The sequence below is a fragment of the Bombina bombina genome, chromosome 6, assembly GCF_027579735.1.
Source record: "Bombina bombina isolate aBomBom1 chromosome 6, aBomBom1.pri, whole genome shotgun sequence".
Classification (NCBI taxonomy): Eukaryota; Metazoa; Chordata; class Amphibia; order Anura; family Bombinatoridae; genus Bombina; species Bombina bombina.
Genome location: NC_069504.1, coordinates 177,430,642 through 177,446,930, shown reverse-complemented (window position 1 = coordinate 177,446,930; position 16,289 = coordinate 177,430,642). Strand labels below are relative to the sequence as shown.

General features: G+C 41.4%; 1 protein-coding gene across 1 annotated transcript in view; it reads left to right on the top strand.

Annotated features, from left to right (window-relative positions):
* Positions 1–16,289, top strand: part of LOC128664358 (ankyrin repeat domain-containing protein 26-like) — a 418,274-nt gene that overhangs the window by 228,534 nt on the left and 173,451 nt on the right. The window contains exons 19-23 of the mRNA XM_053719196.1: positions 1,005–1,964; positions 2,506–2,639; positions 3,476–3,509; positions 4,845–4,974; positions 5,315–5,528. Of these exons, the coding sequence (XP_053575171.1) occupies positions 1,005–1,964; positions 2,506–2,639; positions 3,476–3,509; positions 4,845–4,974; positions 5,315–5,528 (1,472 nt within the window). The remainder of the gene's footprint in view (positions 1–1,004; positions 1,965–2,505; positions 2,640–3,475; positions 3,510–4,844; positions 4,975–5,314; positions 5,529–16,289) is intronic.

Genomic DNA, 16,289 nt, shown 5'->3' with positions numbered 1-16,289 from the left:
GGTGTACCAGTGGCCCTTGTTTTTAGAGGTTCTGTACATCTTCCCTTTTGAGATCTGTGTGTAGGTCTGGCGGTCTGGATTGCCTGGAGTGGGGCAATCTGCTATTTTTTTTCGGCCGCTTTTTCCTTACGGTTAATGTTTTCTTTGTGCCTTCCTTCGGATAGCAGCGGGTTACTGGACTCAGATGTTTATATTTCTGAGTTTGCTACTCCTAATTTTTCCGTTTGCTCAGTCTCTGAGTTCTGACGTTTTGTCTTCAGCTGTCTTTTAGGTGCTGTTGCACAATATTTGGGAGATGTTCTTCTCCTTAAGGAGGCTTGGTTGCTCCTTGTGGGTTTGGCATTGTCTCCCCTTGTTCTCAGGATCCATTCGGGTCTCTGTGGACTTGGCCTCTTTTGAAGGGGACTTTTCCTTTATTGGATCTTGCTGTACCTTTCTGGGTATCCCTTTGGTTCACCCTTGTCCTCTCTCTTTTAGGGATTTTGGTACTGTACTAGTAAGGGTTGTGTGGGGACCGACTGCTGGGCGACGGTTCTCCTGGAGGAGTGTTGGCTCAATGAGTCTGCTTGCGGTCTCTAGTTAGGCTTTCAGACTATCTGCGGGTCAGTGTCCTTGGGGCCTTTTCATTTATGAAGAAAAACATAAATTATGCTTACCTGATCATTTTCTTTTCTTCAGATGGAAAGAGTCCACAGCTCCCCACCCGTATTTTTTCTGTGGGGCGTCTCTTATTTTTTATTCTTCTGGAACCTTTTCACCCTGGTATTTTTTCTACTGTTCCTTGTTCCTCGGCAGAAAGACTGGGGGATGAGGGAAGTGGGAGGAGTTTTTAAACCTTTGGCTGGGGTGTTTTTGCCTCCTCCTGGTGGCCAGGTTCTTATTTCCCAAAAGTAATGAATACAGCTGTGGACTCTTTCCATCTGAAAAGAAAATGATCAGGTAAGCATAATTTATGTTCTTTTACTCATGATCTAATTTGTTTTGTTGGTGTATACATTATGTAGAATGGACATATGCTAAAGGAAACAAGTGTAAAATTCATCTCTGAACCTAGAAATCACAATGTCGTGGTTTCTCAGCCATCAGTTCAGCCCGAGTCCACCTTGCCAGTTTTAGAAAATGGCCAGGATTCATCTTCTGACTCAGAATCACCTTGGGAGGATCGATATGAGAAGATGTGGGTAGAAAATGATAAAAAGGAAGTGAAAACTCATTTCAAAGATGTTACAGCTGAGCTGAAAGTAAAATTTGGGGAGATTAATGAGGGCAAGAAAAAATCTCCCACTAAGAACTTACCAAACAACTCCAATATTATTTGTACAGCAGAGATGGAAAATGCAAGTAGTGATGAAAAGGAAAATAAAACTGTACATTCATCATTTGTTGAAATACCACCAATGGGACAGAAATCATCTAGTACTGAACCCCAGTTCTCACTGGCTTATGATAAAGGATGTCAAAGCAGTAGCTCTTTGCAGTTGAGGAATGACATTGTGGATCCTAAAGAAAACATTACGATAGTAGCTGAAACAGGTAAAAAGAAAGACTTTAATGTAAGTTTAAAAGTGAAAGATTCCATATTCAAACCAATCCATCATAATTTTAAACATAATTCTGCACAATTGCAGCTAAAAAGTAATTTGGCCAATTCATTATCACTACCTTCTAAAGGCCTAGAAGAAAATATGTCACATACAAACATCGAACATTTTGGTTTAAATTCAAAGTGTGTGGCTAAAGATTATATTTCAGTAACAAGTGAAAATAAATTAAAAGTAAATGAAGACTTTCTCCTGCAAACGTCGCTTGAAGGTCCAGGTAGAGAAATGTCTACTGGGGAAGGATCAAAGAAACAACTGGATAAAGAACTGGAACAAGATGTGAAAAGGTTTAAGAATGATGTGGGAATGCTACAAATGGCATTTGTGAATTTGGCAAAAGACAGAGCACAACTTCTGAAAGAGGTAGAGATTTGCCTGTTGTGTTCCCAGTTTCTGTGGTAACTGTCTATCCATCTGAGCGTCTGTGTTCATTGGTGCTTGTCTGTAAGGAGAGGGCTCTTCTGTAATTTCAACACTTGTACAAAAGTATAATTCCCATATAATTTTGGGGGCAGATTTTTTTGTAGAAACCTGCTCCAGAATTTTGCTGCTTGGACAATAGTTTCCATCTTCCTTTTCAATTCTTGTTTCATATAAATGAACATTACTTTTCATAGGGCTGCTTTCATTCTTGTGGTGTATGACTGAACTATCATCTTATCCATGCTATCTTAAAGCTGAAAATTACTTACAAATCATAACTCTAGCATATATTTGTCTAGCTACGTCTTCCATTGTAGATAAACTACATCTAATTTACTTTAAGTAATTATATAACAATAATAGTCCTGACATTTGTTCATGTCTTTGGTGTGCTTTTTTTATTCTTGCATCGGTTTGAACTTTAAAATGACTATTTATTGATGAACATTAATAAGCTAATTTTTTTTTTAAATTGTTATAGGTTGATGAGAAACAATCTGAAAAAAATGTACACGTAACTGGAGATGGTGACAAAAATTCTTTAGGGATGAAAACAGATGTTTCTGAACTACAAAGTAAACAAAATAATGAACCAAAACACAACTCGCTCCAAGGGTAAGTTCATACATATATTTTAAATAAAACCCATTGCTTAACGGGTCAGTCAACTCCAAAATGTTTATTGTTTAAAAATATAGATAATCCCTTTGTTACCCATTCCCCAGTTTTATATACTTTTAACCTCTGTGATTACCTTGTATCTAAGCCTCTTTTGACAGCACCCTGATCACATGGCTATTTATTTATTAGCTATTGACTTGCATTTTAGCCAATTAGTGCAGTGTCATCCACTACCCACAGGCGTGAGCACAAAGTTATCTATATGGCACACATGAATTAGCAGTCTCTTGTTGTGAAAAGCCAATAAAAAAGCATGTGATAAGAGGCTGTCTGTAGTGGCTTAGAAACAGGCAGACATCTAGAGGTTTAAATGTTATAAAGTATATTAATATAACAATGTTGTTTGTGCAAAGCTGAGGAATGGGTAGTAAAGGGTTAGCAATTTTTTTAAACAATAACAATTTTGGTGTTGACTGTCCCTTTAAGGAAAACATTTGTATATTTGTAAACAAGTTTTATATTTTATATTATTATTTTTTTATATGTATATTGTACATGCATTTGTGCAGTTCCTAAACAAAGTAAGTGAAGTTAGAAAACAATATTACTATCACATGTATTTATAGAAATCATTTTATGAGTTGTTGAAATAATCATATTGACTATTGATGTATGGCCCTCATACAGTAACAGAATAAACTTGGGTAACATCTTAAGTTTCACATGTCCACATAAACAGAAAAAAAGATAAAATGACTAGGATATGACATTACAATGTAGTTCTTTTTATAATCTTCTGTTAATAAAAATATTATTTTTTTCCTTTTTAGAGTAACTGGCAAATACATAAATGAAAAGGAGCAGGTAATGTATCTGTGCAGTTTTTTCTGATTAGGTGTTCGAGTTTACAGCAAATTACTTTTATTGTCAAATTTGTTGTATGCGCTTTACTCATTGCTTAATTTTCTAAATCTTAAAAAAACAAAACATGTAGAAGCATTAGCATCAGCGAATACAGGCCATTAATAAAGGGAGCAGTTGTTAGAGACAAGTATTTTTACACCAAACGTGGTTTTATATATATATCTATATATATGCACACACGCAGTGCCCCAAGTCAGTTTGTGATACAAACTCACAGAGTGCGCCTGATGAGTGCTAAAGCGCATAGCATATTATCTGTTGTATAGTTCACCATAGAGTTTGAAACTGCCTGTGGAAGCAACATAAGCACAAGAATTGTGCATTGGGAGCTTCATGAAATGAGTTTCACAAGCCTCACATCAGCTGGGTGTGACTGATGCCAGGAGAATGCTACCTACTGGAATGCATAGTGTCTACTGTCAAGCTTTGTGGAGGAGTGATAAAAGACTGGGGCTTTTTTTCAGTGGTAGGGCTAGGCTCTTTAATACCAGTGAAGGGTTACCTTAATGTTACAGGATACAAAGACATTTTATACAATTGGGTGCTTCTCACTTTGTGGCAACAATTTGGGGAAGGCCATTTCCTGTTCCAGCACAACTTTTCCCCTGCGTACAAAACAAGGTCCGCAAAGACATGGTTTGACGTGTTTGGTGTGGCGAAAACTCGAATGGCTTGTACAGATCCCTGACCTCAACCTTATATCATTTTTAATACTTTTGTATACTTAGTGACTTCAGAAAGATAGTGGGCTTTTTTTAACACAAAAACCAAAGCAAAGACACAGGCATAGCAGATTGTGATTTACAGGCAGGGAAAATTAGTAACTTTTTAAATATTAATTAAAAAGTTTGGGTTTCAGAATGTTTGGATTTTGGAATTTGGGGAATATGTAACTGTATGCAAGAGTGTGTGTATGTTTAACTGTGTGTGTGTGTGTGTGTGTATATATATATATATATATATATATATATATATATACATATATTTGCAAATCTAATCTCTGACTATGCAGACATTGTTATGAATTATAAACTATTACAATGTATAATAATCAGGAGTTCTGAATTATTAAATCACTAGTGGAGATCATTATGTTGCATATTGGTTGTGTAAACATGGGAATGAATGAAGCAGTGTATGTAGCATGCATTTAATATAACGGCAACTTTAAGCTTGTCCAAATGTTGTCAGTTGAAGCTATTTTATTTGGCACTAAGTAGTTATTATGGTAAATGTTTCTTTAACCTCCACTATTTTTGTCTCCTTTCTTTCTAGGCGGAGAACACAGAGGATTTGGATGACTTTAGCCAATCCTCTGATACTGGAACTGAAGAATGTGAATTGTCAAGTTCAACTTTTAGAAATGCAATGTTGTTGATAGATCAGTTAAATTGTGAAGGCCCAGGTAATAAAAAAAAATTAAATTGTGTATATATATATATATATATATATATGTGTGTGTGTGTGTATATATATATATATATATATATATATATATATGTGTGTGTGTGTGTATATAATTAATTCATAGGTGACAATGTGCGCTTGTGCAGAGAATTGGGTAACAAATTTTTTCCCATTTGGGACACCTCTGGCATTCAGCAAACGTAATTAATTTTCATTATATCTGTGACACCCTAAGAGCTAAATTAATGCATTGTTCATATAAAACTTATTTCAGAAGTGTATCACATAGAATCACATAGTATAATTTAATTATGTAATTATTTTCTTCAATAATCCAGATTCACTTAACCTCTTGAAAATTAAAAATATAATCCACGAGTATGAAAAAGGAATACAAAGAGAGAATGGACGATACACCTTCCTGTTACAAAAAGTAAAGAAACTGCAAAGTGAAAAGAAAACCTTTCAGCAAACCTTTGACAGTAATAGAGAACTTAAGTCAAAATTGGAACACCATACAGTGGAATGGGAAAGTGAATTGAATAATTTAAGGTATATTTTACATTATTATTATAATTTATTATTATCTTAATGGATTTTGGATGACTGTTATGTAATGGGTGCGATGCTGATACAGCTATCATAAACTACACAAAAGGACACATTCAGTAATGACTTTCTCTAGTGATTTAGGTCACTGTATAGGTTATTACTCACTTGCAATATACTGACACTATATACATATTGGCCTAGATTACAAGTGGAGAGTAAATTGCGCTTAAGCGAGTGTGATATTTGCGCTCCTTCAGTAATACGAGCACACGTAAATGTATATTGCATGGAAGCCAATCGCTCACAAGAGCGCGCTTCCATAGGCTTCAATGGGAGCCTTGTTTTCATGCCGCTAGACACAGCAAACCAACTAGCGCAGCGCAGGGGGCAAATCACACAGAGCTGGGCAACAATATATATATATATATATATATATTTATATATATACGTGTACAGTATATACACATATTAACACATACATATATATGTATATGAGCATATACAAATATATTTCTTTCCAATGGCATAAAAAGTCCACAAATCCATTCTAGTTACTAGTGGGAATTCAACTCCTGGTCACCTGGAGGAGGCAATGAACACCCCTACGGAGCTGTTAAGTATCACTCCTACTTCCCATAAGCCCCCAGTCATTCTTTGCTTTGTACATCGGGAGGATGTGCGAAGATGGTGTATGAAGATATTTAATCCTTTAATGGGTACTTTTCCCTGCAAGCAAGGATTGGGGCTATGCTGTGTCCATGTAATTCTCTTTAGTGAGAGTAATGGTGGCTTTTAGCAGTTAGAAGACGTTGAGGTGGTCTTTGCTTAACTTCTAACATGAATGCTACCCCTTTATAGAAAACCAGGATTGGTTACTCTGTTTTTCTTTTTCTACAGGTCCCTGTCAGAAGTTGGTGAATCTGTCACACATAAGAAGCTGTTCCCTGCCTTGCAGCTGGATCCACAGATAAAAGCTTTCCATTCTAGGTTTAAAGGTACCAGCACTCTAGGTGTTAATTCCTCTTTGGATTTTCATGGGAAATTGTATTATCTCTTTATGAGACATATAGAGCATATCTGCATGGGCACTGCATCTACTTAAAGGGGTAATGTAACATGATAGTCAGGTTGCCTTCTTGAGGCTGGCAATGTAAGGGTTAAGACAACTGGATGTTTAGGAGCTCTAATATTCTAACTTTATTTGTTCTCTCCTATTCTTGCAGATACTTAGGAGGTCCTAGCTATATGTAACCAGGAATAGTTGTTACACCTAGAGGATCGTATTTTATTTATTTTAAAATTATAAAGGAAACAGCTGTGCGCAACTTCATCATTTGCTTTTTCTTTCTGTGGGGCAGTTAGTTTTTTAATTACTGCGGTCACGTGTTGGACCTTCACGCTTCTGTTTTTCGGCTTTCACTATCAGCCGAGTGAAGATTGGAGGCTATTGAGGGCTTGTCTCGGTATTAGCGTGATCCGGATCAGTGAATCAGGGCTTGATGAGAGAGTCTTTGATTTCTCCTGTAGCTTGTGGGACATTCTCTGCTGGTCACCGGAGTGGTAAGTCCTCAGCATTGCTGAGGTATAGAGGTGCCAGTGTGTAATATCGGGGCCTATTTTCGTGCCTCAGTTGCGCAGTTGTAATTGCAGAGCAAGCAGCAAGCTCCAACTCCTGTGGGCCCTTGTCGAAGTGTTGGGCCAAATCGAAGCTTTAACTCCATTTTTCCAACCCCTGAGGGGTAGGTAGGCGCCACAGCAGGGCTGTGGCGAGGTGCAGGGGGTGTTTTTGTCCAGATTTAGGCCTTATTAACAATCCGGTTTTGCACAGTAAAGGGTTAACTGTTCCTTTTCTCCTGTTAAGTGTAGTCAGTCCACGGGTCATCCATTACTTGGGATTATAACTCCTCCCTAACAGGAAGTTCAAGAGGATCACCCAAGCAGAGCTGCCATATAGCTCCTCCCCTCTACGTCATATCCAGTCATTCTCTTGCACCTAACTAAAGATAGGATGTGTGAGAGGACTGTGACTTCTAAATCTAAATTGCTTAATATTCCTTTCAAAGGGCAGACATTATTCGGGCCCGGCTTGAAAGAAATTATCGCTGACATTACTGGAGGTAAGGGCCATGCCCTGCCTCAAGACAGGGCCAAACCAAAGGCTAAACAGTCTAATTTTCGTGCCTTTCGTAACTTCAAGGCAGGAGCAGCATCAACTTCCTCCGCTCCAAGACAGGAAGGAACTGTTGCTCGCTACAGACAGGGCTGGAAACCTAACCAGTCCTTGAACAGGGGCAAGCAGGCCAGAAAACCTGCTGCTGCCCCTAAGACAGCATGAAGTGAGGGCCCCCGATCCGGAAACGGATATAGTGGGGGGCAGACTTTCTCTCTTTGCCCAGGCTTGGGCAAGAGATGTCCAGGATCCCTGGGCGTTGGAAATCATATCTCAGGGATATCTTCTGGACTTCAAAGCTTCTCCTCCACAAGGGAGATTTCATCTTTCAAGGTTATCAGCAAACCAGATAAAGAAAGAGGCGTTTCTACGCTGTGTACAAGACCTCTTACTAATGGGAGTGATCCACCCAGTTCCGCGGTCGGAACACGGGCAAGGATTCTATTCAAATCTGTTTGTGGTTCCCAAAAAAGAGGGAACCTTCAGACCAATCTTGGACTTAAAGATCCTAAACAAATTCCTAAGAGTTCCATCGTTCAAAATGGAAACTATTCGAACCATCTTACCCATGATCCAAGAGGGTCAGTACATGACCACAGTGGATTTAAATGATGCCTACCTTCACATACCGATTCACAAGGATCATTACCGGTATCTAAGATTTGCCTTCCTAAACAGGCATTACCAGTTTGTAGCTCTTCCCTTCGGGTTAGCTACGGCTCCAAGAATCTTTACAAAGGTTCTGGGCTCTCTTCTGGCGGTACTAAGACCGCGAGGCATAGCGGTAGCTCCGTACCTAGACGACATTCTGATACAAGCGTCAAGTTTCCAAACTGCCAAGTCTCATACAGAGTTAGTTCTGGCATTTCTAAGGTCGCATGGGTGGAAGGTGAACGTAGAAAAGAGTTCTCTATTGCCACTCACAAGAGTTCCCTTTCTAGGGATTCTTATAGATTCTGTAGAAATGAAAATTTACCTGACGGAGGACAGGTTATCAAAACTTCTAAATGCTTGCCGTGTCCTTCATTCCATTCAACACCCGTCAGTGGCTCAGTGCATGGAGGTAATCGGCTTAATGGTAGCGGCAATGGACATAGTACCATTTGCGCGCCTGCATCTCAGACCGCTGCAATTGTGCATGCTAAGTCAGTGGAATGGGGATTACTCAGATTTGTCCCCTCTGCTAAATCTGGATCAAGAGACCAGAGATTCTCTTCTATGGTGGCTTTCTCGTCCACATCTGTCCAAGGGGATGCCCTTCCGCAGGCCAGATTAGACGATTGTAACAACAGACGCCAGCCTTCTAGGTTGGGGCGCAGTCTGGAATTCCCTGAAGGCTCAGGGATCATGGACTCAGGAGGAGAGACTCCTTCCAATAAACATTCTGGAATTAAGAGCAATTTTCAATGCTCTTCTGGCTTGGCCTCAGTTAGCAACTCTGAGGTTCATCAGGTTTCAGTCGGACAACATCACGACTGTGGCTTACATCAACCATCAAGGAGGAACAAGGAGTTCCCTAGCGATGATGGAAGTCTCAAAGATAATTCGCTGGGCAGAGTCTCACTCTTGCCACCTGTCAGCGATCCACATCCCAGGCGTGGAGAACTGGGAGGCGGATTTTCTAAGTCGCCAGACCTTTCATCCGGGGGAGTGGGAACTTCATCCGGAGGTGTTTGCCCAGATCTGGATCTCATGGCGTCTCGCCAGAACGCCAAGCTTCCTTGTTACGGATCCAGGTCCAGGGACCCGGGAGCGGTGCTGATAGATGCTCTGACAGCACCTTGGGTCTTCAACATGGCTTATGTGTTTCCACCTTTCCCGATGCTTCCTCGATTGATTGCCAGGATCAAACAGGAGAGAGCATCGGTGATTCTAATAGCGCCTGCGTGGCCACGCAGGACCTGGTATGCAGATCTAGTGGACATGTCGTCCTGTCCACCATGGTCTCTGCCTCTGAGACAGGACCTTCTGATTCAGGGTCCTTTCAAACATCCAAATCTAATTTCTCTGAGGCTGACTGCATGGGGATTGAACGCTTGATTCTATCAAAGCGTGGATTCTCGGAGTCAGTGATTGATACCTTAATACAGGCTAGGAAACCTGTTACCAGGAAAATTTACCATAAAATATGGCGTAAATACTTATATTGGTGCAAATCCAAGAGTTACTCATGGAGTAAGGTTAGGATTCCTAGGATATTGTCTTTTCTACAAGAGGGTTTAGAAAAGGGTTTATCTGCTAGTTCGTTAAAGGGACAGATTTCAGCTCTGTCTATCCTTTTACACAAACGTCTGGCAGAAGTTCCAGACGTTCAGGCTTTTTGTCAGGCTTTGGCTAGGATTAAGCCTGTGTTTAAGACTGTTGCTCCGCCGTGGAGCTTAAACTTAGTTCTTAACGTTCTGCAAGGTGTTCCGTTTTAACCCCTTCATTCCATCGATATCAAGCTGTTATCTTGGAAAGTTCTGTTTTTAATGGCTATTTCCTCGGCTCGAAGAGTCTCTGAGTTATCGGCCTTACATTGTGATTCTCCTTATCTGATTTTTCATTCAGACAAGGTAGTTCTGCGTACTAAACCTGGGTTCTTACCTAAGGTAGTCACTAACAAGAATATCAATCAAGAGATTGTTGTTCCATCATTGTGCCCTAACCCTTCTTCAAAGAAGGAACGACTTTTGCACAATCTGGACGTCGTCCGTGCCCTGAAATTTTATTTGCAGGCAACTAAAGATTTTCGTCAAACTTCTTCCCTGTTTGTCGTTTATTCTGGACAGAGGAGAGGTCAAAAAGCTTTGGCTACCTCTCTCTCTTTTTGGCTTCGTAGCATAATACGTTTAGCCTATGAGACTGCTGGACAGCAGCCTCCTGAAAGGATTACAGCTCATTCTACTAGAGCTGTGGCTTCCACTTGGGCCTTTAAGAATGAGGCCTCTGTTGAACAGATTTGCAAGGCTGCAACTTGGTCTTCACTTCACACTTTTTCAAAATTTTACAAATTTGACACTTTTGCTTCTTCGGAGGCTGTTTTTGGGAGAAAGGTTCTACAGGCAGTGGTTCCTTCCATGTAAAGATCCTGCCTGTCCCTCCCGTCATCCGTGTACTTTTAGCTTTGGTATTGGTATCCCATAAGTAATGGATGACCCGTGGACTGACTACACTTAACAGGAGAAAATATAATTTATGCTTACCTGATAAATTCATTTCTCCTGTAGTGTAGTCAGTCCACGGCCCGCCCTGTTTTTACGGCAGGTCTAAATTTTAATTAAACTCCAGTCACCACTGCACCCTATAGTTTCTCCTTTCTCGTATGGTTTCGGTCGAATGACTGGATATGACGTAGAGGGGAGGAGCTATATGGCAGCTCTGCTTGGGTGATCCTCTTGCACTTCCTGTTAGGGAGGAGTTATAATCCCATAAGTAATGGATGACCCGTGGACTGACTACACTACAGGAGAAATGAATTTATCAGGTAAGCATAAATTATATTTCTTTGTGGGGCAATCTCAGCTGCATTATTTGTATATCATATCAAAAAATTGAAAGGATTGGTGTATTTTAAAGCAGTTTTGCAGAACATTTATGCTTTTTTTCTCTTAAAGGCGCAGTACCGTTTTTTAAGATTGTTATTTTTTCACTAAATAAAGTGTTTTCAAGCTTGTTTGTGGTCATTACTAGCCTGTTCAACATGTCTGACATTGAGGAAAGCCAATGTTCAATGTGTTTAGAAGCCATTGTGGAACCCCCACTTAAAATGTGTCCCTCATGCACTGAAAGGGCAATAAATGGCAAAGAACATATTTTAGCTACTAAAAGTATTGTCGCAGGATGATTCTCAGTCAGAAGGGAATCAGGTTATGCCATCTTATTCTCCCCAAGTGTCACAACCATTAACGCCCGCACAAGCGACGCCAAGTACTTCTAGTGCGTCTTATTCTTTCACCCTGCAAGATACGGCCGTAGTTATGAATACTACCCTCACAGAGGTTTTATCTAAGCTGCCTGGGTTGCAGGGGTAGCACAGTAGGTCTGGTGTGAGAGTAAATGCTGAGCCCTCTGACGCTTTATTAGCCATATCCGATGTACCCTCACAATGTTCTGAGTTGGGGGTGAGGGATTTGCTGTCTGAGGGAGAGATTTCTGATTCAGGAAAGATGTTCCCTCAGACAGACTCAGATATGACGGCTTTTAAATTTAAACTAGAACACCTCCGCTTATTGCTTAGGGAGGTTTTAGCGACTCTGGATGATTGTGACCCTATTTTAGTTCCAGAGAAATAGTGTAAACTGGACAGATATCTAGTGGTTCCTGCCTACACTGATGTTTTTCCGGTCCCTAAGAGGATTTCGGACATTGTTACTAAGGAGTGGGATAGACCAGGTATTCCGTTCTCTCCCCCTCCTACTTTTAATAAAATGTTTCCCATATCAGACACCATGCGGGACTCGTGGCAGACGGTCCCTAAGGTGGAGGGAGCTATTTCTACTCTGGCTAAGCGTACAACTATACCTATTGAGGACAGTTGTGCTTTCAAAGATCCTATGGATAAAAAATTAGAGGGTCTCCTAAAGAAAATATTTATTCATCAGGGTTTTCTTCTGCAACCTATAGCGTGCATTGTTCCTGTAAATACTGCAGCTGCTTTTTGGTTCGAGGCTCTGGAGGAGGCTCTTCAGGTTGAGACCCCATTGGATGATATTCTGGATAGAATTAGGGCTCTCAAGCTAGCTAATTCTTTCATTACAGATGCCGCTTTTCAACTGGCTAAATTAGCGGCAAAGAATTCAGGTTTTGCCATTTTAGCGCGTAGAGCGTTATGGCTTAAGTCCTGGTCTGCTGATGTGTCATCAAAATCTAAGCTTTTAGCCATCCCTTTCAAAGGTAAGACCCTATTCGGCCCTGAACTGAAACAGATCATTTCAGACATCACTGGAGGAAAAGGCCATGCCCTTCCTCAGGATAAGACAACTAAGATGAGGACCAAACAAAATAATTTTCATTCCTTTCGAAACTTCAAAGGTGGTCCCTCTTCTTCTTCCCCTGCTGCAAAACAAGAGGGGAATTTTGCTCAATCCAAGTCGGTCTGGAGACCTAACCAGACTTGGAACAAAGGTAAACAGGCCAAGAAGCCCGCTGCTGCCTCCAAGACAGCATGAAGGGGTAGCCCCTGATCCGGGACCAGATCTTGTAGGGGGCAGACTTTCTCTCTTTGCTGAGGCTTGGGCAAGAGACGCTCAGGACTCCTGGGCGTTAGAAATCGTAACCCAGGGATATCTTCTAGATTTCAAAGATTCTCCTCCAAGGGGGAGATTCCATCTTTCTCAATTGTCTGTAAACCAGACAAAAAGAGAGGCGTTCTTACGCTGTGTAGAAGACCTATATACTATGGGAGTGATCTGCTCAGTTCCGAAAACAGAACAGGGGCAGGGGTTTTACTCCAATCTGTTTGTGGTTCCCAATAAAGAGGGAACCTTCAGACCAATTTTAGATCTCAAGATCCTAAACAAATTCCTCAAGATGGAGACCATTCGGACTATTTTACCAATGATCCAGGAGGGTCAATATATGACCACCGTGGACTTAAAGGATGCGTATCTACACATCCCTATCCACAAAGATCATCACCAGTTCCTCAGGTTCGCCTTCCTGGACAAGCATTACCAGTTTGTGGCTCTTCCCTTCGGGTTGGCCACAGCTCCCAGAATTTTCACAAAAGTGCTTGGGTCCCTTTTGGCGGTTCTAAGGCCGCGGGGCATAGCAGTGGCACCTTATCTGGACGATATCTTAATTCAGGCGTCAACTTACCAACTAGCCAAATCTCACACGGACATCGTGTTGGCTTTTCTAAGATCTCACGGGTGGAAGGTGAACGTAAAAAAAGAGTTCACTTATCCCTCTCACAAGAGTTCCATTCCTGGGAGCTCTGATAGATTCGGTGGACATGAAAATTTTTCTGACGGAGGTCAGGAAATCAAAGATTTTAACCAACTGCCGAGCTCTTCATTCCATTCCTCGGCCGTCAGTGGCTCAGTGTATGGAGGTAATCGGACTAATGGTAGTGGTAATGGACATAGTTCTGTGTGCTCGCTTGCATCTCAGACCACTGCAACTATGCATGCTCAAACAGTGGCATGGGGATTATGCGGATTTATCTCCTCAGATAAATCTGGATCAAGAGACCAGAGACTCTCTTCTTTGGTGGTTGTCACAGGATCATCTGTCCCAGGGAATGTGTTTCCCAGGCCAGCATGGGTCATAGTGACGACGGACGCCAGCCTATTGGGCTGGGGTGCAGTCTGGAATTCCCTGAAAGCACAGGGTGTGTGGACTCAGGAGGAGGCTCTCCTACCGATCAATATTCTAGAACTGATAGCGATATTCAACGCGCTTCAGGCGTGGCCTCAGCTGGCTTAGGACAATATCACGACTGTAGCATATATCAATCATCAGGGGGGAACAAAGAGTTCTCTAGCGATGATAGAGGTTTCCAAAATAATTCGATGGGCAGAGACTCACTCTTGCCATCTATCTGCAGGAGTGGAGAACTGGGAAGCGGATTTTCTAAGTCGTCAGACTTTTCATCCGGGGGAGTGGGAACTCCATCCGGAGGTGATTGCACAATTGATTCATCAATGGGGCACACCGGAATTGGATCTGATGGCGTCTCGTCAGAATGCCAAACTTCCTTGTTACGGGTCCAGATTAAGGGATCCTCAAGCAGTACTGATAGATGCTCTAGCAGTACCCTGGTCGTTCAACCTGGCTTATGTGTTTCTACCATTTTCTCTCCTTCCTCGTTTAATTGCCAGAATCAAACAGGAGAGAGCTTGAGTGATTTTGATAGCACCTGCGTGGCCACGCAGGACTTGGTATGCAGACCTGGTGGAGATGTCATCTCTTCCACCATGGTCTCTGCCATTGAGACAGGACCTTCTGATTCAAGGTCCATTCCAGCATCCAAATCTAGTTTCTCTGCGGCTGACTGTCTGGAGATTGAAAGCTTGATTTTATCCAAGCGGGGATTCTCTGAGTCGGTCATAGATACCTTGATTCAGGCTCGAAAGCCTGTCACTAGGAAAATTTATCATAAGATATGGCGTAAATATCTTTATTGGTGCGAATCCAAAGGCTACTCATGGAGTAAGATCAGGATTCCTCGGATTTTGTCCTTTCTCCAAGAAGGATTGGAGAAGGGGCTATCAGCTAGTTCCCTAAAGGGACAGATATCTGCTTTATCAATTTTACTGCACAAGCGTCTGGCAGATGTTCCAGACGTTCAGTCGTTCTGTCAGGCTTTAGTTAGAATCAAGCCTGTGTTTAAACCTGTTGCTCCGCCATGGAGTTTGAATTTAGTTCTTAAAGTTCTTCAAGGGGTTCCATTTGAACCTATGCATTCCATAGATATTAAGCTTCTATCTTGGAAAGTTCTGTTTTTAGTTGCTATCTCTTCGGCTCGAAGAGTTTCTGAACTATCTGCATTGCAATGCGACTCGCCTTTTTCCATGCTGATAAGGTGGTTTTGTGTACCAAACCTGGATTCCTTCCTAAGGTTGTTACTAATAAGAATATTAATCAGGAGATTATTGTTCCTTCTCTGTGTCCTAATCCTTCCTCTAAGAAGGAGCGTCTGTTGCACAACTTGGACGTGGTTCGTGCTTTGAAGTTTTACTTGCAAGCGACCAAAGATTTCCGTCAAACATCTTCTTTGTTGTCTATTCTGGAAAACGTAGAGGTCAAAAAGCTACGGCTACCTCTCTTTCTTTTTGGCTGAAAAGCATCATCCGTTTGGCAATAGGAGACTGCTGGACAGCAGCCTCCTGAAAGAATTGCAGCTCACTCTACTAGAGCGGTGGCTTCCACATGGGCTTTTCAAAATGATGCTTCTGTTGAACAGATTTGTAAGGCTGCGACTTGGTCTTCGCTTCATACCTTTTCCAAATTTGATACTTTTGCTTCTTCGGAGGCTATTTTTGGGAGAAAAGTTCTTCAAGCAGTGGTGCCTTCTGTTTAGCCATCTGTCTTGTCCCTCCCGTTCATCCGTGTCCTGTAGCTTTGGTATTGTATCCCACAAGTAAACGATGAATCCGTGGACTCGTCGTACCTTATAGAAGAAAAGTAAATTTATGCTTACCTGATAAATTAATTTCTTCTATGGTACGACGAGTCCACAGCCCGCCCTGTCATTTTAAGACCGATTATATTTTTTGATTTTAAACTTTAGTCACCTCTGCACCTTTTAGTTTCTCCTTTTTCTTCCTGTACCTTCGGTCGAATGACTGGGGGGTGGAGCTAAGGGAGGAGCTATATAGACAGCTCTGCTGTGGTGCTCGTTGCCACTTCCTGTTAGCAGAAGGATAATATCCCACAAGTAAAGGATGAATCTGTGGACTCGTCGTACCATAGAAGAAATTAATTTATCAGGTAAGCATAAATTTACTTTTTTATTGCTTTCTTGACACCTTACAATGTGAAGCGCTTATTGCGCAGAATGTATATGTTGTGAACACATGGCTGATCTAATAAGTCTGACATGTTTGGGTTTTCAACTACCCATGCGGGTCTCGGTAGGATAGGAGTTATGCCCACGGTGGGCGGGG